The following is a 27,790-nucleotide window of genomic DNA, read 5'->3' on the forward strand; positions in this document are numbered from 1 at the left end:
TATGTGAATCGTAAGTTTCTCTTTTTTATTGTTTTATTATTTTAGTCATTGTATATAATAATAGATACATCATAATGTTATGATATATGAGAGATATATTCAAAATTCTAACATTGAATTGTATGAAAAATACTTTAAAAACAAAAGAATTTTTAATATGGCCAAATGGGGGCACTATAATGTAATATAATTTTATTATACTCTTTATGTCAAGACCACAAGGAACCTCATTGTGGTGATTTTCAATTATTAAGACTGTATTTAGGAGACTTTATGGTACTTTGATGACTGAGTTAAGGTGGCTAACGTTAAATGTTGAATGCTTTGTTTTTGCAGGCAAGGTGGAATGTTGGTGACAGTAGAAGGGTTTATACAAAATGAAGTTATCAGTGGAGTGGTATCTGGATATTTATATGAGATACTACCAGATATTACAACACAGTTCTGGTGTGGTAAGTCAATGATCTTGAAAAACAAAGTAATAATATGAGGTATCTTGAAGAAACAATATTGAAGTAAAGAAAACAAATAACTATAGAGATAATGCTACAGTGCAAACCTGTCATATCATGCAAGGTTGCTATGAGAAGATAAAAAAATATGGAAAGACTTTCCAATGTACCCCACCCCTTACCCTAACTCTAACCCCCCCTCCAGCCCCCCAAATTCAGTTGTAGATGCACCTCTAGATAACCATATGTGTCCTCAAAATGGGCATATACAATTAATTTGAGGGGGAAATAAAGGGTAGGGATGGGGTTAGTTAGGATTAAAGGTGGGGTACATTGACAAATCTTTCCTAAAATACATATGCAAAATCTTGGCAGGAAATATTAAAGAGTTACATTACATTGCATGTTTGTTTGTTTGTTGTTTCTAATCACCACAGGATTCCATGGCTATGTTGACTCTTATTACTGGGCTGATGGTGGTATAACCACAATAATGGAAGGCAATTGGGACTGGAATAGTGTTAATCTAGTGATACCTAATAATGCTGTTGATGAATTAGAGGAGACATGTGCTAGCATCAATTGGAATAACACGCTACATCAATGGGTTCAAAGCGATTGTTCCAATGCATTCTCATTTGCATGTCAAATGCCAGCTTGTCTAGAAGGTAAATCGTCATCAGTTAAACCCATCATAAAATGTTTGACATATCTAGTGAGATACAAAATGCATCTTTCTTGATAATTCTACATAAACCATATTTGATCTATTTATAGCATATATAATGTATGCTTACATAAATTACAACAATTTTTCCATGAACAAAATAAGTAGTGTAATAATTTAGTGTACAGCCAACTCGTGTTGAAGATGTACTTCTAATTATTTACAATGACTAGGTTAATGCATTTAAAAATATATACACCTATGCTATAATATGAGACAAAAAGTATTGATTGCATACGTGATATCATCATTTAAGGAGGTTTGTGCTGAATTCAAGATTATATGTCATTTTCGTCATGCTTTCATTATTATGAATTCATATTCCATCAGGATACCAAAAATGAACATACAAAATTGAGGTCACAGGATGATTTTTGAGATACAAGAGTCTGAAATATCATGAAAAATGGTTAATATTGACATTTTACACTGCTTTCTATGGTGGGATTATTTATTCATATCTCAAAATTTTGCTCGGAAACATGGGATACATAAGCTGTTTATTTTATTGATATAAAATCTAACATAGTGAAGTCAATTTTTAAAAAAAATGACATACATGTATAATTTAGTGAGTTTTGAGGGTGATGGGAGATTATCTCCCATAATCCATTGCATCCATATGCAGTAACATGCTCATGCAGCACACAATTTTGAATATTAATGACTCATTAATATTCATAACCGTTCAGCACTTGCTTTGAGATTTCTACATCATGTTTTCAGTTTATTACTACTAAATGCTTGATTATTATATTTAGATGACTTCCACTGTAATAATGGACTTTGCATTCAGGGATCACAGCACTGTGATGGATATGATGACTGTGGGGATATGTCAGATGAACTGGGATGCCCAGGTAAGTACCAACAGGCTGCTTGATTCGAAATTATATTCTCTTCTAAGCTAACCATGTGATACACAGAACACCTTGCTATATTTACACATAAAAGGGTAAAGAGCAGTTGAGATTTTCCTACAAATTGGCTACTTTAAGGGTTTAATAAATAACCTATTGATAAACAATCAGCAAACAAATTTGAAGCAGTGGACTGAGAATCGTATTTTTACAACCACCCAAACTGACCCAATTGAATCATTCTTTGCAGAACAGCAACATAATTAGGTTCAACGTAATGTCAGACATCCTAATATTGGAACCATAACGAAACTATATCTTTATACCAAACTGAAAATATTAAACTTGACAGAAAATGCAATTCGTCCTGTAGAGACCTCAGCAAAAATTAAACACTGAAAAACAGCAGTATTAGAGAGAATGTTTTAAAAGAAAATGAGCACAAACATCATCCTATTCAGGCAATGACTGAATATTTTCAGTTAGATATTGATCATTTAATTCACCACTCGTATGTTTTCTTTTCTTGACCATATTTGAAAAATACAGAACACTGCAATCTGCTCAATCTCACTTGTACAAGTACCTTAATGTACAACTTGCCTTGAGGAGCAATAATATTAATCTGTAATACCTTGTTTTTCACTTGATATTTATATCTTTTCGTTATTTCTACTGAAAATGTAAATCAGCGAAAATAAAATGCAGTAAAAATATGTTTTCTTCCTATAGTTGTCATAACAACTCAATGAATATAAATTATGGTGTGAACCTAAAGTGCGGTTTTCAAAGTAAATAAACCAATTCTAATTGTATGTGTGTGATGAATGTGGCATCTGTGTTTTAGAGATGGAATGTCATTAAAGACAAAGCTTTCATAGTTGAACTATGTTTTCATAATGGTTTCCTAATAGGTGTGTGTGGTGGCATACTTGAAGGACTGTCAGGGAGCATTGAGAGTCCTAATTATCCAAATAATTATCCAAATAATGTTGAATGTACATGGAAAATTATTGGACCAGTAGGAACCAAAATGACACTACATGTAAGTATTCTCATTTTTAGCTTGCCTGTCGACAAAGTTGACACAGCGGAGCTGTTCATGTTACTGATTGTCCGTCGTCGTCAGGATCAACTTTACAATTTCAACTTCTTCTTCGAAACCGCAGGTCAGAATGTTTTCAAATTTGATATGCAAGTACCTTGGATGGTTCTGTCTCAGATTTGTTCATTTCATGTCAAAATCTCAAATTTTCTATTTTTGGTGAATATTTTTGGTGAAAAGTGATATTTTTGACTTCTTGTTGAAAACCGCAAGTCCGATTGCTTTTATATTACATATATAGGTACTACATGTGGACCACTTTCAGATTTGTTCATTTTGTAATGATGTCTTTAATTCTCTAATTTTGGTGAATATTTCTGTCATTTTTGATAAAAAGTGATATTTTCAACTTCTTGTTAAAAACCACAAGTCCAATTGCTATGATATTACATATATAGGTACTACATGTGGACCACTTACAGATTTGTTCACTTCATGATGATATTTTCAATTCTCTAATTTTGCTTAATATTTTTGTCAGTTTAGGTAAAAGTGATATTTTCAACTTCTTGTTGAAAACCACAAGTTCGATTGTTTTTATACTATATATATAGGTACTACATGTGGTCCTCTTTCAGATTTGTTAATTTCGTGGTGATATCTTCAATTATCTAATTTTGATGATTATTTTTGTCATTTTTGGTGAAAACCGATATTTTTGACTTCTTGTTGAAAACCGCAAGTTCGATTGCTTTGATATCACATTTATAGGTACTACATGTGGACCTCTCTCAGATTTGTTCATTTTGTAATGATATCTTTAATTCTCTAACAGCGGAGCTATCTCAGCCGACTTGCTGCTTGTTTTTGTATTAAATTATTTATCTTGCTTTACTGTGATGCATTACAGAATTAGAACAAGTCTAGAGGAAAGTCAAAGCTTATTGGTCACTAATATAAGTGTTATTCCAGGAAGCTCATTATCAGTAATTTTATGCCTTGGTGGGCATGCTTCTGACTCAAATGTACCAGACCTGGTTGACCTTTGAATATCACATTATATAAATCTTTATGTTGCAAAATGTTGAATGCGAATGATTGATTCTTTCTAGGCAGTCACTGTGCACACAAAAAACATAAAGAAGTGCAAACGACCTAAGTACATGTTAAGTTTTTTGGGACTGAAAAGGGCAGACAAAAGGATGACTTTATTTTGGATTTCTAAATTAACAGTCATGAATTGTATGTGGGAGAGGTAGGGAGGGTGGCACTGAAAATCTAGTTCATCCTTGTCGCCTCCCTAAAAAATTACAATGTACCTATGGTATGGTCTGGGCCTGGAGATGTTGAGTCTGTTTGGCTCTTGTCAGACTAACATTTACATACAATCTATTTATCTACAAAGGTAACCTCTCTAGACTTAGAAGATGACAATGACTTCCTTAAACTATTTAAAGCAGTAAACCCAGTTGAAAAAAAGTTAAAAGTAAAGTATACTGGTTCAGAAAATAGATTTTCAAAGAAAACTATGCCAAGTCATGTAGCATCTGTGGTGTTTAAAAGTGATGGCAGTGTTACCAATTCAGGATTTGCTCTTGATTGGTATGCAGGTGAGATGACAATAAATTCTTTGTAGGTTTCTGGAACATTTGATTACTGTAAAACATGTCTTTTTCGCGAGCATGTCTTTTTAACAAATTTAGCGAGAGAAGTGATTCGATAATTCAAGATGTCACTAATGACTTTATTATAATTTCAAAATGGCCAAGACTTGGAGATTTGTATACAGTAATCAGGAACATAAAAATCTGGGGCGCTTCCTAATTACACTGTTTTTATGGAGACAAGTACAGTGAATTGTGAAAACAGGAAATCAACAATGACAATAGAGATACGCTAAATTTCGCTATTACTTCATTTTACCACAATTCGCTAAAATTGCATGTCGCTTTTTCAACATGTTTTACAGTATTCTGTTGTTTTAGTCACCAATATGTACCTGCCAATTAGGCGATTAATTTAATTAAACAATTCAATTACTTTGGATAAGTTATTACTTAGTTTAAATGGTAAATTCAAAGAGGGAATGAGAAATTCCTTGCTTAAGGTAGAAGCCTAGTCATAATTTTTGACAAAATTGGTCATAAATCGCATGACAATGTTCATTAGTTTATTATGTACAATCATGAAGCTAACGTCCCATGGTATAATGAAATAGCATTATTTTGTGTGTTACAGTTATGCTTTTTTAGAAACATGTCCCAATATTTCTTAAAAATTGCTATTTTTAGAACAATTCCATAGAACATAATGTTAAAGAAAAATTATTTCTTTGAAACTTTTTAAAACCCAGATTTTTTTAATAATTCAGAACAAAAAGGTACCGGTACTCCATCATTAACAATATATGATTTTTTCAGCCTATGTCACCAGGCTAGATTTTGAGTTATAGATATTACATAATATCTCTGCCATAGGAACCTGTGGTTAAAAGTGTTGTAATAGTGTCAAAATGGCGACTTTCCACTAAAATACAACCATCCACTTCTCGAAAAAAAGGCTGGTGACCCCCAACTTTTTTTAGGTCAATATCCTTATATTGCCCTGGAGTACAATATATTGCAAAATGAATAAATTCTGTTTTTTTAAAATTATGAGTAGGCTTCTACCATAAAGGAGAATTCATCAGCTACTGAAAGCCCCCATGAATAACCAAAATAATTATGGATAAAAATTGCATCAGCATGTGATGTATTGAGATAAAAATACGTCTATTGCTGTGCTGAATGCCTCTAGATAATTCGTTTTCTTAGCAGCAGAGAATTCCTGCAAGAAGTCAGAGTCTAAGACAGTAGCATGGAATTATGTAGATCTTATCAGCCCGGGACGAATATTTAATAGTAACTACCCAGAATCAGCAACTTGTATCTGGCATTACATGGGAATCAACGTGCGATGTGAGAAAGATGGTTCAGAAATGGATATATGCGATGACTGGAATAATGTATTGACATTACAGGTATGCTACCAGTATATTGATCACGTCTGTAAGCACGTCATGTTGTTTCGAAATTATGACGTTTATAATAAGCATTAAATTGTAATCTGATTCATTCAGGCAAACAAAAAGTGAACACTATCAACTGTCCGTGATGGTATAAATTCTTTTTATGCATGTATTTGTAAACAAAATTTAATGTACTAGTACTGTAAAATACTTTATTTTCTCTTGGAATTAATTTTTTGCTATTTTCGCTGATGGAATGGTTCAGTGAAACTAAAATCCAGCGAATATACATTTTTCTTATGTTTTACATTCAACTTGTCAAATATCAGTGAAAATAAACTCCATACAAAACACCCAAAAAGTATTTTCAGCGAAAATTAATTCTAGCTAAAAATAAAGTATTCTACTGTAAATGTATTTAATATAATGTAGTATGTAATCTTCATTTGTATGATGTTCTATAACAAGGGTATGTATGTGACATGCCAAGTCTGATCACCTTCAAAATCCAGTGATAAGATGCGTCAGATGACCATAGCGTGTCATTGTTTACAAATAAATGTCTACCCACGAGCCTTTGCATTTTTAGCGTGTGGTGTTATCGTTGCTTGGAACTCAATTCCCCCGTGTGCGCAGGTGACGACCCTCCCACTTTAAATTAACCCTTCCATTGTCAAAGCCAACTTTCATGACTAATCACGAAATAAAATGTTACATTTTTCAAATTTTTTTTTTAAATTTTGATCAAGTCAATTAGAAATTATTTTCATTTTGTCCAAAATGATAAAAAATACATTGATCATTTGACTGAATTTAGTATTGAATCCAACTTGTTTTTTTTGTTTTTTACAGTTTCTTGATTTTGAGACAGAGTATGATACAGACTTTGTAACAGTTTTTAATGTTGCAAGTACCACAAATAAAAAAAAACAATTGGCTGCTTTCTCTGGTTCTTCTCTACCACGACCAATCATAACTTCTGGACGACATATAAGTATCAAGCTGACCTCAAACGATGAAAATACATTTGCAGGATTTCATGCCATTGTGAAAAAAGGTAAAACATGCAATTATTATAATGAATGTAATTATTAATTATTCACTGGGTTTTAATTCTGCTTATTTCGCTGTTTAGAAAATGCGCTAAATTAAAACCTAAATCTAAATGATATCACAGCTCATCATGACAAGTTGTAACAATGTCTGTGGCTTTGCAGGTCTGATTGCATAGTGTTTAGTCAAAATGAATTCAAATTTATTAGTCCCTGTTCAGACGAAGTCCGAAAAACGGGGACTATTAATTTGGGTTCCGTTTGTCTGTGCGTCTGTGTGTCCGTCCAGAGCCATTTCTGTAACATGTCTGGAATTGGTGATATGACCTGATTCAGGTCAAAGTTGAATAGGACATTTTCAATCAAACTTTGTATGGTGACCTTACATATTAGGTTACGGTGCAAGCCATATTTCTTTTGGAGATACTTGAACAACAACACTGGCTGCGTTTTTCTTTCATGCTATTTCTTCTGTAAGATATATTCCAATTCATTTCAAAGTTTCCACATAGTTACTATACTGACAGTAACACAATCTATAATCTGTGTTAGTGTTAAAACAACATTGATCTTTCATTTCTACATGTCACTTGTATTGAACATTTACATCTACTACAGCTAATACTGAACAGGGGACATTGATAATGCTTGTTCAGATTAAAAAGACATATCTTTAAATATCTTTCCTTTTCTTTGACAGGTTGTGATAACATAATAATGAACCAGACTAGTGGTATCATCACTTCACCAGGATATGGTGTGTCCGCCTATCGAGACAAAGTACAATGCTCATGGAAAATAATCAACCCACAGGGATTACCAGTAATTTTAGAGTTTACTGAATTTGAAATTAAACCCAATGATTATATTTCAGTAAGTTTTTTTTCTATGAATGTATTTCACTTCTTCTGATGATGCGTCAACGAAGTCATTTCTAAAACTGTTTCACGAGGGAGTCATGTCTATAACTTACCCCTAGGAAATCATTGCTATAACTGTTTCCACTGGGGAGTCATTTCAGTATTAACTCGTGCCACTATGCAGTCATTTTTTATCTGTTTCCACTGGGGAGTCATTTCTGTAACTTTTTTCACTAGGGAGTCATTTCTATAACTTTTTTCACTAGGGAGTCATTTCTATAACTATTTCCGCTATGCAGTCATTTCGGTAACTCGTGCCACTATTCAGTCATTTTTTATCTATTTCCACTGAAGTCATTTCTATAACTTTTTCAATAGGGAGTCATTTCTAAAACTGTTTTCACTAGGGAGTCATTTCTATAACTTTTTCACTAGGGAGTCATTTCTATAACTGTTTTCACTAGGGAGTCATTTCTATAACTGTTTTCACTAGGGAGTCATTTCTATAACTTTTTTCACTAGGGAGTCATTTCTATAACTTTTTTCACTAGGGAGTCATTTCTATAACTTTTTTCACTAGGGAGTCATTTCTATAACTGTTTTCACTAGGGAGTCATTTCTATAACTGTTTTCACTAGGGAGTCATTTCTATAACTGTTTCCATTAGGGAGTCATTTCTATAACTATTTCCGCTATGGAGTCATTTCGGTAACTTGTACCACTATGGAGTCATTTTTTATCTGTTTCCACTGGGGAGTCATTTCTATACTTGTTTCCATTAGGGAGTTATTTCTATAACTGTTTCCACTGGGGAGTCATTTCTATACTTGTTTCCATTAGGGAGTCATTTCTATACTTGTTTCCATTAGGGAGTTATTTCTATAACTGTTTCCACTGGGGAGTCATTTCTATACTTGTTTCCATTAGGGAGTTATTTCTATAACTGTTTCCACTGGGGAGTCATTTCTATACTTGTTTCCATTAGGGAGTTATTTCTATAACTGTTTCCACTTGGAAGTCATTTCTATACTTGTTTCCATTAGGGAGTCATTTCTATACTTGTTTCCATTAGGGAGTTATTTCTATAACTGTTTCCACTGGGGAGTCATTTCTATACTTGTTTCCATTAGGGAGTTATTTCTATAACTGTTTCCACTGGGGAGTCATTTCTATACTTGTTTCCATTAGGGAGTCATTTCTATACTTGTTTCCATTAGGGAGTTATTTCTATAACTGTTTCCACTGGGGAGTCATTTCTATACTTGTTTCCATTAGGGAGTTATTTCTATAACTGTTTCCACTGGGGAGTCATTTCTATACTTGTTTCCATTAGGGAGTTATTTCTATAACTGTTTCCACTGGGGAGTCATTTCTATACTTGTTTCCATTAGGGAGTTATTTCTATAACTGTTTCCACTGGGGAGTCATTTCTATACTTGTTTCCATTAGGGAGTCATTTCTATACTTGTTTCCATTAGGGAGTTATTTCTATAACTGTTTCCACTGGGGAGTCATTTCTATACTTGTTTCCATTAGGGAGTCATTTCTATACTTGTTTCCATTAGGGAGTTATTTCTATACTTGTTTCCATTAGGGAGTCATTTCTATACTTGTTTCCATTAGGGAGTTATTTCTATAACTGTTTCCACTTGGAAGTCATTTCTATACTTGTTTCCATTAGGGAGTTATTTCTATAACTATTTCCGCTATGGAGTCATTTCGGTAACTTGTACCACTATGGAGTCATTTTTTATCTGTTTCCACTGGGGAGTCATTTCTATCATTGCTTTTGCTAGGGAGTCATTTCTATCATTGCTTTTGCTAGGGAGTTATTTCAATCTGTAGTTGTTAAGTTTTTAACTGTTTCCATTAGGAAGTCAACTTTTTATCTGTTTCCAATAGATCAGAATTATATCAGATTTCTCCATGACAAACCTTCAATCCAAACTTGTGATTGACAGTAAAGAAACATTAATTTTGTATTATAGATATTTGATGGACAAGACAGTAACAGTGCAGTTATTGTGAATCAACATAATGGAGAGAACACTGGGAAGGTACTACCTCCAATAGCAAGATCAGAAAATGGTGAACTCTTTGTGGTGTTTCACAGCGATAAATCAAAAAAAGCTAAAGGATTCCAAGCGCAGTTTACAAGTGGTGAGCACAAATAACAGATGCAGAACTCACATGTAGCAGATGTGCATTAGTTTGATGTAACTCAGGATAAAAAAAAAGTTTTACTTCTTGTCAACCTGCATCTCACGCATTTATTTTTCAATTTCTATTACTGCTGGTGTTCGCCATATATGGTCGAATTGGGACAATGTTTGTTTTCTGTTTCACTGAATGTTTTGTCGATTCAAATCAACATTTAATGCATGTATTTGGAATACATCATTTAATAAATATTAAATGTTGAAATCTTTATACAACAAAATTGAAACTATATTATATATATTTGGTCACAAAGCTTACTTTTTTATTGGTAAACTTATATATCATGTAATGATGGATATGTTTCTATTTATAGTTACAAATTACATTTATTAGCTGTTCATATTACTGATTGTCAGTCGTCGTCCGTCGTCGTCCGTTGTCAACTTTACAATTTCAACTTCTACTTCAAAACCGCAAGTCAAAATGTTTTCAAATTTGATATGCAAGTACCTTGGATGGTTCTTTCTCAGATTTGTTCATTTCATGTCAAAATCTCAAATTCTCTATTTTTGGTGAATATTTTTGTCATTTTTGAGAAAAAGTGATATTTTCGACTTCTTTTAAAAAACGGCAAGTCTGATTGCTTTGATATTACATATATAGGTACTACATGTGGACCTCTCTCAGATTTGTTCATTTTGTGATGAATATTTCTTCTTTGAAACCTAGCAAGATAGCTCCTGTATTTACCAGTACCACTCCTCACATACATGAATTTGTCAATATATTTGGTTTAAAAAAAATATACAAATGCCATCACAGTGTTCCATGTTACTTTGTGCAAAATGGTTACATTTAATTTTTTTCAATAAATTAAAAAAATACTATGATTGTAACTTTTTTCAGAGTGCCCACCTTTAGAAATATCCGAAGGAATGCTCCTGAGTACACATAACAGAACTGTAGGTGAAGTATCATTCAGCTGTACAAATGGATATCATCTTACTACTTCTACATATTCTATGATAACTTGTGATTTGGGAGGTGTATGGAATTACGGTGGACATGATGGACCTCCAGAATGTAGTCGTAAGTCTGTATTTCATTATACTTTTATTTATGTGTGTAGTACTTGTCTTGGTAAGGATGTTACAAATAATTCAGTGCTCCTGTTACACAGTCAAGAAAGGGGCTTATTCCATGCTTTTAGTATGCTCAAGGGCAATCCACTAATATGTTTAGTCAATAATTATTACAGCAAGTCTCAGAAGTATTGGGGCAGCCAATTTGCAAACTCGCTAGCAAATTGGCTAACTGCTTGGGTTTTGACTAAACAGTTGGCTTTCGAATCTTGTTGGCGCCAACTCGTGGCGTGTCCACTCTGGGCAAGTCTAAGTTGCATTAGGGAACATAGAATGCTTTTACGTAGCCTGGTAGGTACATGTCTAGATTCCCCTGAATCATTTACTTTGTTACGAGGCGTGATAATGTAAAAGTAGTTTCCCTGGTAAGCCTGAAAATAGCCATAGTCAGCTGGCGTAAAGCGATAATATGATAAATGTGATTAATCCGCCGGTATTTACTATATGGGGGTAGCCATCTTGAACATTGCTTGAAACTAAATAAAGAGACACATTGATAAACAGTTTCCTCCAAATCAGGAAGAAAATGACAAACTTTCACATCTAAATGATCCATTGGGGTAACATTAACCAACCGCTAAAAAAATCGACCTCATTACACATAGAACACTTTCCCTGTATTTAAAAGCAAAATCGTCATTCAACTGTGGCTGATTAGCTCCTAAAGTATGACGACCGTCCCCTGCTGTTATAAGGATTCGCCCAGAGTGGGTGTGACCACAAGACGGCGCCAACGAGATTCGAAAGCCAACTGTTTAGTCAAAACCCAAGCAGTTAGCTAATTCGCTAGCGAGTTTGCAAATTGGCTGCCCTAATACTTCTGAGACTTGCTGTACACCACATAATAGTTATGGTATATTGCAACCCTTCTCAGTCAAGTTTAAGTACATCCTAAGAACTAATTACAAATCTGCCATGTCTGTACGATTTTCACTGACAAGGTCAGATCTTTTCTACAAATTCACAATAACCTCCAACCTTGCACTGATGTTAACGTTTCTATCTAAACGTGTGATAATAAAATAAACTTGAATCAATTTACCGATATTTACAGTATATGGTGGCTTCAAAAACTCTGGAAAAGTATTGTTTAATTAAGTGTTCATATGTAAGGGATATTTCCACACAAAAATAACAAATTCTGCCGAGTTTTGTTAGCGGTTGGCTTAATGTTACCCCAACAGATCGTTTGGCTGTGAAAGTTTGGTATTTTTTTCCAGATTTGAAGGAAACTGAAAAACGGGTCTCTCAACTTGTCTCATTATGTAGTTTCAAGACATATTCAAGATGGCAGCCCCCATACAGTAAATATTGGTAAATTGATCACATCCATTTTATTATCACGTGTATGCCAGCGGATTGTGCTAAAAACTACAGTACTGTTACATGCATGCCCTAACTATATAATTATAATGTTAATAATATCTTTTTTCTTTTATTTTGTATTTATTGATTTTTTTGAGTCATTTCAGGTAAAATATATCTCTGGTACTGCTATTAATAATATCTTTATTACACCGTAATGATTAATCTTAAGTTGAAGGAATAAAGCATAAAAGTAGTCATACGAGACAATAAAGACAGCAAATCTATGGAAGAGTACTAATTATACTAAAATTTTAAAATAATTAACTACCTGTTTGATCAGATGCAAGTCTGAAGTATTTATTATTGTAATTAAACTTGTTTGTCTTAGAAAGGTATTCAAGTCTAGAATTTGTTTTTAAAAATAGTTTCTGCTAGTTCATTGTTGTAAATTGTCAAAAGTTGTAATAAAATGAATTTCATCTTCCACAACATTGCATTTTTCACATATTGACTTGGTATTTTAGCTCGTTTATGGTGGCTAGTTCAATTTCTAGCTTATGCCTACTTTGGCTGAGCTCAATACAGAAATGATATTAAAATTAGAGTTTTTAAATATGGTGCTTGACTTTACTATAATATGTTTTCTTCTATTAATGTCTTTGAGCCAAGTTGTCAAAGTGTGTCTTAACTTTGTCAAAAATGATTATATTTTGTTGAGTCCGCCTAGCCATGATCCTCTGTATAAACAGTGACGTTCAAGTTCTTTGACTGCAAGTACCTAATTGGACCATTATTTTCAATATTTTGATAATAATAAATTGCTTGATGCATTAAGTATTGGGTTTTAATGATCAATGATCAATCTCCCAATTTCCAGTCTGCAGCCAATATATGCAGGGGTGTTCTCCACATATGTTGATCAATCATGTAATCTCTCTGATTCTAACCAAAGTTTCATAATACATATTTGGTGCCAATAAATTATAGAAAATCGCATACAAATTAAAGGTGTCAAAATGGAGCATCTTTAATTTCTCTCTCCTACTATCATACAGCTATGTAACTCACATACCGTAACATAATCTTATTTTCTTACAGCTGTATCTTGTGGTCAGCCTCCATTACTAGATAATGGTTTCATTTACAGTATAACTAATCGTACATTCTATGGTGTTGTAACGTATCAGTGCAATGTAGGATATAGTTTACAAGGCAGTAATGAGGCCAGTTGTCAAGCTGACATGTCATGGGGACCCACCCTACCTACATGTCAATGTAAGTATAATTTTGTTACGACATTATTAACCCCATAATTAAAACGTCACGCTTTCATTGGTCGATCCATACCACATGCAGCCCTGTTATCAAGTAATTAGAGATTCCTGAGGTCAAGGTACAAACAGGTGGACAAAATTGTACTTGTATCAGCAATATCTTGTTGTATACACAACAAATCCACCATGAATCTTAAGTTAACAAAACCTGGGCATTTTCATTTGAAAAAACACTAAGCATGTTTTCTCAAGTCGTTTGCTGGTGAACGTTCTTGTAACAGAAATACAAACGTAGACAATGCGGATATCACATTGTATATTTCTCTCTTCTCAAGCTGCCACTGCACATATATAAACCTTGTCATTTTCATTTGAAAAATCACAAAGCCTGTTTTCGCAAGTCGTTCTTTGGTATAAATTATCATAACAGAAAATACAAACATAGACAATGCGGTTATCACATTGTATAATTCTCTCTTCTCAAGCTGCCACTGCACATATATAAACCTGGTCATTTTCATTTGAAAAATCACAAAGCCTGTTTTCGCAAGTCGTTCTTTGGTATAAATTATCATAACAGAAAATACAAACATAGACAATGCGGATATCACATTGTATATTTCTCTCTTCTCAAGCTGCCACTATATATTATATATATCGTCATTATAGTAGATTATATCCAACATTGATTAGGATTAGGGAATAAAGCACGACACTGCTATTATTGCGTGATAACAGGGCAAGGAAAGGAATGTGGATTTGTTTATTTCGATTATTAGTTTTCTCTAACCAATATGTCTTTCCTATATTAGTTTTCTCTAACCAATATGTCTTTCCTATAGTTTAGCCCTATCCTCGGGGGCGGACATCCGGGCATTTTCTACCGCCTGGCAACCCTCGCGGTGAAAACAAAGACCAAAAACTTGCAGAAAACGGTACTTTGCAATGGTTGTTGAGAGTTCCCTGAACAGTGTAATAAGATTAGCCCTACGTGTGTAACATATATGAATTTGGTTGTTCAGGATTACTTCAAAGTTGAGTTTGTGTTGTTTTCTCGAGTTTTCACCGGCTCCACCGGCGTTCCACAGCAGCGCACACAAATCCCATAGAAATACGTGGTACAGTGGTGCGTGTCTTAGCAACGTAGAACGTCTGTGACGTAGCTCCGCCCCCGAGGATAACATTGTCTTCACTCGTATACGTCATTGTGACATCACAGAAGCACTCTGTCACTAGAGGGCTCACCTTATAGGAATAGTGTATTACAGACCATCATTTTCCTTGCCAAATCTCAATGCAACTTTTTGCAAATTTATATTTTTCCTATATCTTTTTCTTTAATTTTGAAAACATGGATGTAAATTTTCATTATAGCTTCAATTTGTTGTCAAAGTTATAAAAGTTGACTTTGGCGCTCACAGAAATCAAGTAGTAACTTGAGTATTTTCTCTTTCTAGTGGTTACCTGTCTTGAACCCAACTCACCAATTGATGGTATCATTATTAATTTACAACAAATGCAACTCAATCAGTTTCAGTATAATTCAGTTGTACTGTATACTTGCTTAACGGGCTATCAAGCTGTAGGTGTCACCATGGCAACCTGTCAGTATGATGGTACATGGTCCAATTCTGCTCCTGTGTGTGAACGTAAGTATTAAAAAACTAGGTTTAATCTGATTGTTTGGTATCACTTTCCTCATTTGTTAATCTATATCATACCAGCATTGATTTTTTTCTGAAGAGATATTATGGAATAGATGATTTTCTATTCACTGCACTGAATTACTTCAAAAATACTTTCACTTTTAACGAATCCCACATGATGTTTTGATGGCACTGCGAGACTATTTACTGCTATTGTTTGTAATGAGTGTATTTATTTATTTATTTATTTATTTATTTATTTATTTATTTATTTATTTGTTTATTTGTTTGTTTATTTATTTATTTATTTATTTATTTATTTATTTATTTATTTATTTATTTATTTATTTATTTATTTATTTATTTATTTATTTATTTATTTATTTATTTATTTATTTATTTATTTATCTGTATCTCCCTGTTTGTGTATGTGTATTATAAGGTTATTACGAAGATACCTCAAAGTATGCACGAAGACAGTACAGCGGCAGTATCGACCGACGCGCAGCGGAGGTCGATGCGACAGCGTACTGTCTGAGTGCATACTTTGAGGTATCTTCGTAATAACTTTATTATTATACATCTTTCCCTACCAAGGATACATCATGGGAATGCCGAAATCTAAAAAGTTTAGAACAGAATCAGCGAACTTCTTTGTATGGAGTTCGGTCAAACCCTGGTGGCAGCCATGTTTGTTTTTATTATTAGAAGACGCCCACGCGCGTTATCATTCCATATATAGAATTCGCATTTCCTAATATGGTAGGATGAAAATACCCCGTAAAATACCGCAAAATTACGACACGCTGTAACTTATGGCGTTACGGTGACAGATGTATAATAATTTCAGTTAATACATGCCAATATACATGGTGATAGTAATTTTTTTAATTATAATCAATTTCTACTAGGTGCTCTATGCTTAAAATTGTTTGTTGATGAGTCTACCACCATCTTGACACCTGAAGAACCCCATCGAGTGAATGATACAGTGGAGCTTACCTGCAAACATGGCTATACAGTCTCACCCAGTGATGTTGCTACAACAACGAAATGTATCAGTGCAACTGTGTGGAGTCCTGATTATTTACCATCATGCATTGGTATGTAAAAATCAAACTTTGAGTCTTCTAAAAAGAAAAAAATGTTTCTAATATGTGTGTCCCGACATGAGATAAACAAATTCCAAATTAGATTGAAAATTTAAAACTGGTCTGAAATAAATATCAATAGGCATTCAATAGAAATTAGGTTTTAATGAGTTTGTGTGCAAGTATAGATAAATTGGACATTTATTCAAGTGTAATAAACCTAGTAAAATATATTGCTAGTCATAGTACTCATAACATACTCTTAAATTTGGTGATAAATACATGCATAAAATAAAATAAAAGCATATACAATTTTTAATGCAACAACATCTTGTATATTTATTGAAGACAATTTATTAAAAGCATGCGAAGATGTACAAGCATGCAAAGATGTACAAACATGCTAAGATGTACAAGCATGCAAAGATGTACAAACATGCTAAGATGTACAAGCATGCAAAGATGTACATGCGAAGATGTACAAGCATGCAAAGATGTACATGCGAAGATGTACAAGCATGCAAAGATGTACAAGCATGCAAAGATGTACAAGCATGCAAAGATGTACAAACATGCAAAGATGTACAAGCATGCAAAGATGTACAAGCATGCAAAGATGTACAAGCATGCAAAGATGTACAAGCATGCAAAGATGTACAAACATGCAAAGATGTACAAGCATGCCAAAATGTACAAACATGCAAAGAATAGAATAGAATAGAATATTTTATTTGACTCGAAATAATGTAAGAAATTACATAACTTATGGCCAAAAACCAACACAGTAACGCACAAATACAACAAATACAACAATAATAATAAAATTAAAAAGATGTTTAACAATTAGCATACATTTCTAAGATTTTATGTATATAGACTCCTAGACTGCTGGCAATGAAACTATCTTTTGAACTCATCAGTTTCCTAAACGTGATCTGCTTAGGCAAACTTTGAAATTCTTTGTGCATTGAGATTGTTCTCATAAATTTGCACCTAGCAGATTCAGTCTCTGGGTTCCTGCAATCTAAGAAAGCATGCATCTCATTGCCAACAGCTAGATCATCACATAGCATGCATAACCTTTCCTCTGGTGGTACTTGTAAATACCTTAATTTCTCTATTGGTAGTTTATGTGCAGAAATTCTGAATTTAGTGATGGCAGCTCTGTGTTTGACATTATTTACATATTCCAAATATGGTTCCAAAGAGTATTCAGATTTGAAATTGTTATATGTACGTAGCTTGTTATTTTCTTTTTTGTGTAAGGTAGGAGACCACAAATCTTTTATAAATTTGTGCTTTAATTTATTTTCAAAACTGTCAACATCATGGCCAATCTCATTGGATTTAGTATTTTCTTGTAGTTTACGTACGCAAAGATGTACAAGCATGCAAAGATGTACAAACATGCAGAGATGTACAAACATGCAGAGATGTACAAGCATGCAAAGATGTACAAACATGCAAAGATGTACAAACATGCTAAGATGTACAAACATGCAAAGATGTACAAACATGCAAAGATGTACAAACATGCTAAGATGTACAAACATGCTAAGATGTACAAACATGCAAAGTTGTACAAACATGCAAAGTTGTACAAACATGCAAAGATGTACAAGCATGCAAAGATGTACAAGCATGCAAAGATGTACAAGCATGCAAAGATGTACAAGCATGCAAAGATGTACAAGCATGCAAAGATGTACAAACATGCAAAGATGTACAAGCATGCAGAGATGTACAAACATGCAGAGATGTACAAGCATGCAAAGATGTACAAACATGCAGAGATGTACAAGCATGCAAAGATGTACAAACATGCAAAGATGTACAAGCATGCAAAGATGTACAAGCATGCAAAGATGTACAAGCATGCAAAGATGTACAAGCATGCAAAGATGTACAAACATGCAAAGATGTACAAGCATGCAAAGATGTACAAACATGCAAAGATGTACAAACATGCAAAGATGTACAAACATGCAGAGATGTACAAACATGCAGAGATGTACAAGCATGCAAAGATGTACAAACATGCAAAGATGTACAAACATGCAGAGATGTACAAACATGCAAAGATGTACAAGCATGCAAAGATGTACAAACATGCAGAGATGTACAAGCATGCAAAGATGTACAAGCATGCAAAGATGTACAAACATGCAGAGATGTACAAACATGCAGAGATGTACAAACATGCAAAGATGTACAAGCATGCAAAGATGTACAAGCATGCAGAGATGTACAAGCATGCAGAGATGTACAAGCATGCAAAGATGTACAAACATGCAGAGATGTACAAGCATGCAAAGATGTACAAGCATGCAAAGATGTACAAGCATGCAAAGATGTACAAGCATGCAAAGATGTACAAGCATGCAAAGATGTACAAACATGCAAAGATGTACAAGCATGCAAAGATGTACAAACATGCAAAGATGTACAAACATGCAAAGATGTACAAACATGCAGAGATGTACAAACATGCAGAGATGTACAAGCATGCAAAGATGTACAAACATGCAAAGATGTACAAACATGCAGAGATGTACAAACATGCAAAGATGTACAAACATGCAGAGATGTACAAGCATGCAAAGATGTACAAACATGCAGAGATGTACAAACATGCAGAGATGTACAAACATGCAAAGATGTACAAGCATGCAAAGATGTACAAGCATGCAAAGATGTACAAGCATGCAGAGATGTACAAGCATGCAGAGATGTACAAGCATGCAAAGATGTACAAGCATGCAGAGATGTACAAGCATGCAAAGATGTACAAGCATGCAAAGATGTACAAGCATGCAAAGATGTACAAACATGCAAAGATGTACAAACATGCAAAGATGTACAAACATGCAAAGATGTACAATAATAAGATTATTATGAGAGAACAGCACTTTATAGCATTATTTGTATATGCATCAACCTCTATGACACATTGGTCGATAAAATCACTGTACTGTCGTTAATATTATGTGGTTATTATGAGAATACAGCACAAGTTTTCGAATGAAACGTGACACACATTCCCTGATAGAAAAACTTTCAAACACATTCGTAATACTTTCAAACAATTCTGTGCGGCGATTTATGTTTTTTTTTTAAAGTTTGGAACAGAATCTTCTAACTTCTTTGTGTGGAGTCTGGTCAAACCCTGGTGGCTGCCATGTTTGTTTTTATTATTAGAGGACGCTTATGTGCGTAATCATTCCATATTTGAAATTCGCTTTTCCTAATATGGTAGGATGAAATACCCCGTAAAATGCCACAAAATTACTGCACTTATGGCATTACGGTGACAGATGTATAATAATTTACGTTATTCTCGTAATAACCTCCATATGATTGTATTTACTACAGATATCAATGAATGTCTCAGTAATATGGATGATTGTGATCCTGCAACTCAGATATGTCATAATATAGATGGTACTTACGAATGTTTATGTGCTACTGGATATGAAATATCACCTGAAAATCCAGAAATATGTCAAGGTATGACCTTTAACCTTTAGTTATCATGGCTATTCAATCCTTGTCTAATTTACCTTTACATGTCTTAAACAGAATTCCATGAAATGTTGACTTTCACATTGAAAAGGTTACATAAATCTTGAATAACATGATTACAACTTTCATTGTGATTTTTGTAAATTTTCGAAATAATTTATTAATAACAGAACCTAATTGCTTTTACCTGACATTTGTGGGAGTTTTCGGCGTATGACATAATCTAAGTCACGAATTCTTGTTCACAGATATCGACGAATGTACTGATGATTCTTTAAACAATTGTGATCAGTTTTGTGTGAATACTGTTGGACGATTCATGTGTGCATGTGAAAGTGGATTCACTTTGTATACATCCAATGGCACCAATGGATTTTATTTACCACCAAGTCAAACTGGATATAGTCCATCTGATATTTATATCTTTAATGTCACATGTGTTGGTAAGTTAGTTACTGAGTATTAGTATAATGTAATAATAATAATAACTTTATTGCGACCTTAGAAGTACAAATGTTCTATTGGTTTACAGCAATAAATATATAAGTGATTAAAATAATATCAAAGTATGATAACGTAAAAAAAAAAAAAAAATAGAAAAAAAGAGTCAAGGTATTTATAAATTATATCCAAAGAAAGCTCATTTCTTAAAATAAATGATTTATGTAAAAATTCCCCTAAAAGTTTTATTATATTTCTGTCATTACTTTTCATTAAATATGTGAATTTTTGCAGGTTGGTAATGATTTCTTTGGGGAATAAAATATTGGAAATAAAATCATTTCTATCTGTTTGATATCGTGGGCAAACTAAAAGAAAGATTAGTGTAATTCGTCTTCAACATCCTGTAATGTGCATTGTTTACAAATTCTATTTTCTAATGGGGTTTTTGGATTGGTATGTCTGCCTTTTCAAATGGCTAGATTGTGACTACTTGTCCTGAATCTAGCCATTGATATTCTTTGATTATTATCCAAAACATTAATGTAATTTTCCAGATTGTAATTCATTTTAAATTTAATGTATGTTCTCAGTTTTGTTTTTTCTTTTGTCATATTCTCTCTCCAGTATGTTATATATTGTTGTTTAATAGTGCTGCTAATTGCCTTAATATTTTGATGTGATAGCTGTGATGTTTTAGAGAGGTCTACATCTTTCAAGATATTTTTGACTGATGTTTCCCATTGTGCTTTTGACAAAGTCTGATCGCTTAACGCTATCTTTGTATAATTATTTTGTGACTTGTCTGTGACACGGACCAGAACTTAATCATATTGATTTTCACTTCAGTTATCAACGGAAATGCTCCAATTTCACCCCGACATGCACTATTCACTGTGTATTTATTAAGCCCAAGTAGTTGTTTAATGAATTTTAGGTGCACTTTTTATAATGTATGTGGTTGGCACTGTCAACTGCTTAATCTTTGCTGCTAGGAATTTTTTGGCTGTTTGATGATTTTATCGCATTTTTGAAGATTACCAAAATGACTGTATCATTGAGCTGGCGTAAGAAAGATTAGGCTACACAGGAATGATCACTGTGACTTATCAGTGACAAGTAGGCTGGGTATTCCACTCACCTCGTCATACGATATGCAAAATGAAATTCATTAATATATTAAAGCAACTCCAACTTCGAAGGGACACAAGTTGTTTTTTCACGATCACTCTACATTTTCACAAACACTGCACTATTTGGTTCTTTTTTATTTGTAAGCAAATCTAAGCCACATTCTGTAATGGCTGTTTCATTTCTTTCCAGCTGTAATGTGCCCTGTGTCAACACCGACAGAAGTCTGTATGATCACCTACCCTAATGGTACGATATTCAACAATAATGGATATCTAATTCCAGTGGACACTGTAATTAGTATCATTCCGGCCGTAGGATATGTTGTGGATGGTCCTAGGGATGTAACATGTACCATTGATGGTTCACTTGATTTACCTATGCCGCAGTGTATTGGTAAGTGGTGAATATCAACATTGGTTACTATAACAACCAATCATTGCTATGAATGCTGGGAACTGTTGCCTGGCATAAAAATATATTTCATAAAAAAAAGACACATATGGTGAAAGTTTATTGCTAGGTTTTGCTTTTGCTGATTGATACATGTATACTGGAAAAGGGGTTAATTATTCACAGGGTTTTAATTTTGCTTATTTCGCTGACTGGAAAATGCGATATTTACAATTAAAACCCAGTGAATATGTAAAATTTAGCATAGAAAACATTATCCAAATGATAAAACCGTGAATTTAAAACCCACTGAATATGCCTGAAATGGTAAATCAGCGAAATTTAAACCCAGTGAAAATTAGTCATTTTACAGTACACATTAAAGTGAAAACAAACAATAGACGATTTCCTGTTCATTGCAAGAGATCCCTTCTTCGCATGAGATTTGACAACCGCAAAACTATTTTTTGGAGCATTTCTAAGATTAAAAAACCTAAATGCCCATTTTATGATTGTCAGTTTTGTAGACATAATTGTATCTCATATTTACCTTTGGAAGCTCTGCATTTTGACATTAAACTATAAAAAAAAACATTCAAGTTTAAAATAAAATTCGATTTTTGTAGTAAACATTTCGTCAAGCCCTTTCACGCATTAATATGCAAGTTCTCGCAGTGAACGAAAAATCATCTTTTATGAATAATTGAACTGATCATGCCATGTCTAGAAACTGAATATAAAATCCAACAAAAATTATTTGAATTTGTTTATATTTTAATTTTTTAATGAACATGTAAGAATCTGGGATGAGAATTTTCCGCGGATTGATTTTCTGAAACGTCTAAATCCAAATAGAAAATTTTAGATGGAGGGTAAGAATAAAAATCGTGTTCATTCACCAGAAGTAAACACGCTGTTGGGTCATTGTTGTCGGCTGCAAGAGGCCTGTATCAGTGTATGGTCAAAGGGAGACAACTCGCAGTGTCTTCAATGTGGAATGTCACGACTCCTTTCATCAGTGCAATCGTAAAATCTGAAGTGGTTTCGAACTGTTTGAAGTAATATGTAACGATTAACATGATTGGCTGGGTTTGCAAACAAGGAGGGGAATTAATTAAACAAAATAATTTTCCAAATTACGTTTTGTTCTTGTAGCTGCAACCTGTCCAAAGCCAGAAGATATAGATCACGGTAATTGGTCTGCATCTCATCCTGAGTATGGTTATCTAAGTATAGTTTCATATTTATGTGATGAGGGCTATGCTATGAATACTGGTCCTGGTCTCAGAGTGTGTAAACGAGAGTCAGAGAGTTTATATGAATGGTCTGGACCTTTACCTGTTTGCTGTAAGTATCTCACAATTTTCAGTGTGTTCAACGTGTACCGGATTCTGCCGTAAATTCTCCCATCCGAAAAATCGACCTGGGCGGTTTCATGGCCCTTATTTTCATTGAAAAATCCACCTACGCCGACTTTCAACACCAGCAGTTGGACCATCCAAAACGAAAGAAACTAAAATTGTATACATTTTTTTCTAGCTGGATTAATAAGTAGACAGCGCATCTTTCCCCCCAAAAATCACATTAACGAACATCGTGCACCAAATACAGTTATTTTGTTTCATTTTATTAGTAACGAAAGTATATTGTAAAAGAATTTTCAAATAACAATGAACACAACTGTATTGCTTAGTAGCGAATGATCGTGGTAGCGTAATCCGGTCATGCTGCATTTTACAATTGTTGATTATTACCTACCGTAGTAATGTTTATGCAATGCAAAAAATAAATTCGTTGAATTGTTATGAAATGCAAATAAATTTCAACTTATTTCATCGTAAGCAAATGATTCCGATCGCATTTTCAACGCTCGATGAATATCCTCCATGTTTTGACCTGACCTGACCTGACAGGTCAAATCGATAATTAACCAATGAAAATGATGGTTGATGCCAGCGTGTTCAAATTACCACATTTAAATATGTTAATGTTATTGAACCCAGCATGGAAGAAATTTGCCGAGGTTGTACGATCTTTTGGCTTGGATTTTGATGGGAAAGCAGCATGATTTGTTTTTAAATAAAAAAAAAATTGTTGTTTTCAAAAGATAAGCATTTGAAGAATAATTTAAAGTTATTTACAGCGATGACAACTCATTGTCGAAACAAAGCTAATCCATTCACGCTAGTCGCAATAAACATCAATTCTCTTGAATAGGCGTTAATGACTACGGCGAAACTTTTAGGCATCAGAAAAGATTAAAATAACACCTTAAAAACCTGCCAAAAAAACGGCCTGGGCAGTTTCTTAGTTCCAATTTATTTTTTTAAAAACCCAAACTGCCGTTTAATGGCCCTGGGCGAATTTACGGCAGAATCCGGTACAATCCTTTTTTTTCATGAATTGCATCATGGGAAAAGTGCAAACCAATTTTAAACAACAAACATTGAAAATGTAATTTATGCCATGTGGTATAGGACTAAATACAATACACAGAACAAAAAACAGACATACTTTTCTTTTTATTATGACCACTTATGCATTTTCATATTATTTCATATCCAAACACAGCCTTTAACATTAATCAGAAATTTATATACCTGATGAGTTGCAATGATGTTGAAATTATAAGACAAGTGGGTGAATATGTATATGCCATATCTGACATTAGAACAGAGCATCCAATTAAAAGATAATTCTTACTTTTATCATTTTTTTTGAGCATTTTACATTTTTTTTTTTTTTGCTTAATATGTAGTATTTCATTGTTATTGCTTTTAACTGATGAAAAATTATTATTATTACTATTATTACCTTTTCTGTATCATCAAACCGAAGGTAGTTTAATTACTAGTTTAACCTACTCACTACCAGTTTCCTCTCTTCATCAAAAATGCCCAAAATAGTCTATTTATAGTCTGCACTTTCCTTCAGGAGATTGGGACAAAAAAAGCCAAATTTTTTGTGTAAAAACTGAAAATTGACTATAATTTTGACTATTAGCTTCAAAATTAGGGTTCATTACCCGAAATATTGAAGAATATAAAAAAAAATGCAGAATAATTTTGGCAAGAAATTTTGATGTTGGAAATGGTGGTAGATACTGGCTGGGAAATGAATGTTTGAGATGTAGATAGAAAATTTGTATTCATCTTGTGAGTAGATTTAACTTTCAATTGTTTTATTAATTTCTATTAGCTATTGACTGTGGAGTTCCTTCAGTCCCCACCAATGGAAGTGTTGAATTCACAAACACCAGTGAAGGTTTCACAGCAGTATACGATTGTAATATTGGTTATGAATTGTTTGGATCTGAACAAAGGACTTGTCAATCTAATGGAACATGGAGTGGCGATATAACACACTGTCAATGTAAGTATTTTATAAAGCGCCCTCTGAAGATCTTAATGAGAAATGTTAAAGTCTGACACCACTCCATCGACAACAATTTAAAACTTGAAAAGTGACGTTGGAGTCTACTTTGATACATATAACCAATTAGTTCTCTACCAAAAAATATCACTTTGTTACCAAACAAAATGCTAGCTAAGAACCATATTATGAAATGTTACTTTTAATCAGTACGGTAACTGGACTAAAGTTCCCTCTGTAGATCATATTAGGAATTGTCATTTAATAGGTAACTGGTTATAAATGTCCTTCATGAACCCTATCGGGAAGTGTTATTTCTGTGACTGGACTAAAGTTCTCTCTGTAGTCCATATTAGGTAATGTCATTTTGTTAACTGGTCTTAAATGCCTTCTATGAACCATATTAGGAAGTGTCACTTCTGTGACTGGACTCAAGTTCCCTCTGTAGACCATATTAGGTAATGTAATTTTGTTAATTGGTCATAAATTCCTTCTATGAACCATATTAGGAAGTTTTACTTCTGTGACTGGACTCAAGTTCCCTCTGTAGACCATATTAGGTAATGTCATTTTGTTAACTGATCTTAAATGCCTTCTATGAACCATATTAGGAAGTTTTACTTCTGTGACTGGACTCAAGTTCTCTCTGTAGACCATATTAAGAAATGTCATTTTGTTAATTGGTCATAAATTTCTTCTATGAACCATATTAGGAAGTTTTACTTCTGTGACTGGACTCAAGTTCCCTCTGTAGACCATATTAGGTAATGTCATTTTGTTAACTGGTCTTAAATGACCCTTATGAACCATATTAGGAAGTGTCACTTCTGTGACTGGACTCAAGTTCCCTCTGTAGTCCATATTAGGTAATGTAATTTTGTTAACTGATTTTAAATGTCCTCTATGAACCATATTAAGTAATGTAATTTTGCAAATGATCTGAAAGTTCCCATATGAACCATATTAGAAAATACCAGTTAGCAACTTGACTGGATTCTGTGGACAGGGTATTTATTTGATGATAAAACTAGGTAACAGTTGTAATCAAATTCTATATTTTTATTTCAGTAATGTCTTGCGGTAACCCTGGGGTACCGGATGGTGGTCAGCAACACGTATATGGTGGTTACTTCCTGGGTAGTACTATATATTTCTCTTGCACTAGTCCTGGATTTTCACCAGTTCCAGATGTTCCTATCCAGTGTCTCCTGGAAGGGTTTCCGGTTCATGGTGAAGTGACTGCACAAGGTAAAATGTGTGTGTTATTATAATAATGTATGGCACATAAAAAAATAAAACAAATAATGATATATTATAAAAAAAGGAACTATATATGACATTGCTAAAACATCTCATGTTAGAATACCAGACCAAATGCACATTCCCCAGCAGTTCACATTGCTTGAACACCTCTTAGAATAGTAACTACAGACCCAATAGCTCCCAACTGTTCACACTTTTAAAACCAATTTCTTATATTTCCTAATGTTCCATAATATGACAGAACCCCACACCCTCCCCGTGGCTTTCGTTGCGTATGGAAGTTATTTTCACGAGTGATGCGGTGTATCCTGCGGCCGTACTTTCACGAGCGAAGCGAGTGAAAGTACAGCAGAATACACCGCATCTCGAGTGAAAATAACTTCCATATGCAACGAAAGCCACGGGGAGGGTGTGGGGTTCTGTTATTATTACATATGTTTCATACTTGATTATTTCGTATTAAAGAAAGAACGTGCAAACCGGGATGGAATTTAGGTCGGGGAACCCCATTGCCCATTAATATGTTCCAATATAAGTGTTACGCCCTAGCAGCGCGTGTCAGTGTAGAACGCGCCCGGAGAACGCGAGTCACTGTTTGAAATTAAAATAATCAGACGTCTAATCTGAGTCACTGTCCGAATAAATAACTCGATGACGTTTAGTTGGGACAACGGCAGAACCAGACCTTGAACTGGACGACTATGATACACAGTTTATGTTGAAGTTAAAAGTTCCGCCACAGAACTGTGCATTGGCAAACATGCCGTGCAACTGCGGTACTTCATAGACGGGATGACTTTTGTCGACAGCGGTTGTCGCTTAGCTGGACGCTACAACTTCGTGTGTGATGTTGCTTGCTGGTCGTGGATTGACTGAGTCTTGATTACCGGTTAAAATGTTGCTCTTTTGGCGTTGGTAATTTGTATTTGGAATTGAGTAACGCCGCAACGTCGCCAGCAGAAACCTGGTATCTCGATGCTGATGGTTGCGGCTGCATAGTAATCGCTGATTTTACTGCTGGTGGATCTTCTGAGAGCCCTTCAA

At 34.0% G+C, this 27,790-nt stretch overlaps 1 protein-coding gene across 1 annotated transcript in view; it reads left to right on the plus strand.

The window, feature by feature from the left end:
- Positions 1 to 921: 921 nt before the first annotated feature.
- LOC100372820 (uncharacterized) overlaps positions 922 to 27,790 on the plus strand; it is a 79,699-nt gene continuing 52,830 nt past the window's right edge. The window contains exons 1-19 of the mRNA XM_085493755.1: positions 922 to 1,120; positions 1,941 to 2,039; positions 2,954 to 3,084; positions 4,490 to 4,694; positions 5,898 to 6,103; positions 6,944 to 7,148; positions 7,844 to 8,016; positions 9,992 to 10,163; positions 11,070 to 11,252; positions 13,712 to 13,888; positions 15,345 to 15,536; positions 16,445 to 16,636; positions 19,997 to 20,131; positions 20,204 to 20,237; positions 20,375 to 20,589; positions 21,911 to 22,114; positions 23,267 to 23,458; positions 25,310 to 25,483; positions 26,552 to 26,731. Of these exons, the coding sequence (XP_085349881.1) occupies positions 946 to 1,120; positions 1,941 to 2,039; positions 2,954 to 3,084; positions 4,490 to 4,694; positions 5,898 to 6,103; positions 6,944 to 7,148; positions 7,844 to 8,016; positions 9,992 to 10,163; positions 11,070 to 11,252; positions 13,712 to 13,888; positions 15,345 to 15,536; positions 16,445 to 16,636; positions 19,997 to 20,131; positions 20,204 to 20,237; positions 20,375 to 20,589; positions 21,911 to 22,114; positions 23,267 to 23,458; positions 25,310 to 25,483; positions 26,552 to 26,731 (3,244 nt within the window). The 5' untranslated portion in view covers positions 922 to 945. The remainder of the gene's footprint in view (positions 1,121 to 1,940; positions 2,040 to 2,953; positions 3,085 to 4,489; positions 4,695 to 5,897; positions 6,104 to 6,943; positions 7,149 to 7,843; positions 8,017 to 9,991; positions 10,164 to 11,069; positions 11,253 to 13,711; positions 13,889 to 15,344; positions 15,537 to 16,444; positions 16,637 to 19,996; positions 20,132 to 20,203; positions 20,238 to 20,374; positions 20,590 to 21,910; positions 22,115 to 23,266; positions 23,459 to 25,309; positions 25,484 to 26,551; positions 26,732 to 27,790) is intronic.

Source organism: Saccoglossus kowalevskii, chromosome 19 (genome assembly GCF_978046115.1).
Source record: "Saccoglossus kowalevskii chromosome 19, keSacKowa6.1, whole genome shotgun sequence".
Classification (NCBI taxonomy): domain Eukaryota; kingdom Metazoa; phylum Hemichordata; class Enteropneusta; family Harrimaniidae; genus Saccoglossus; species Saccoglossus kowalevskii.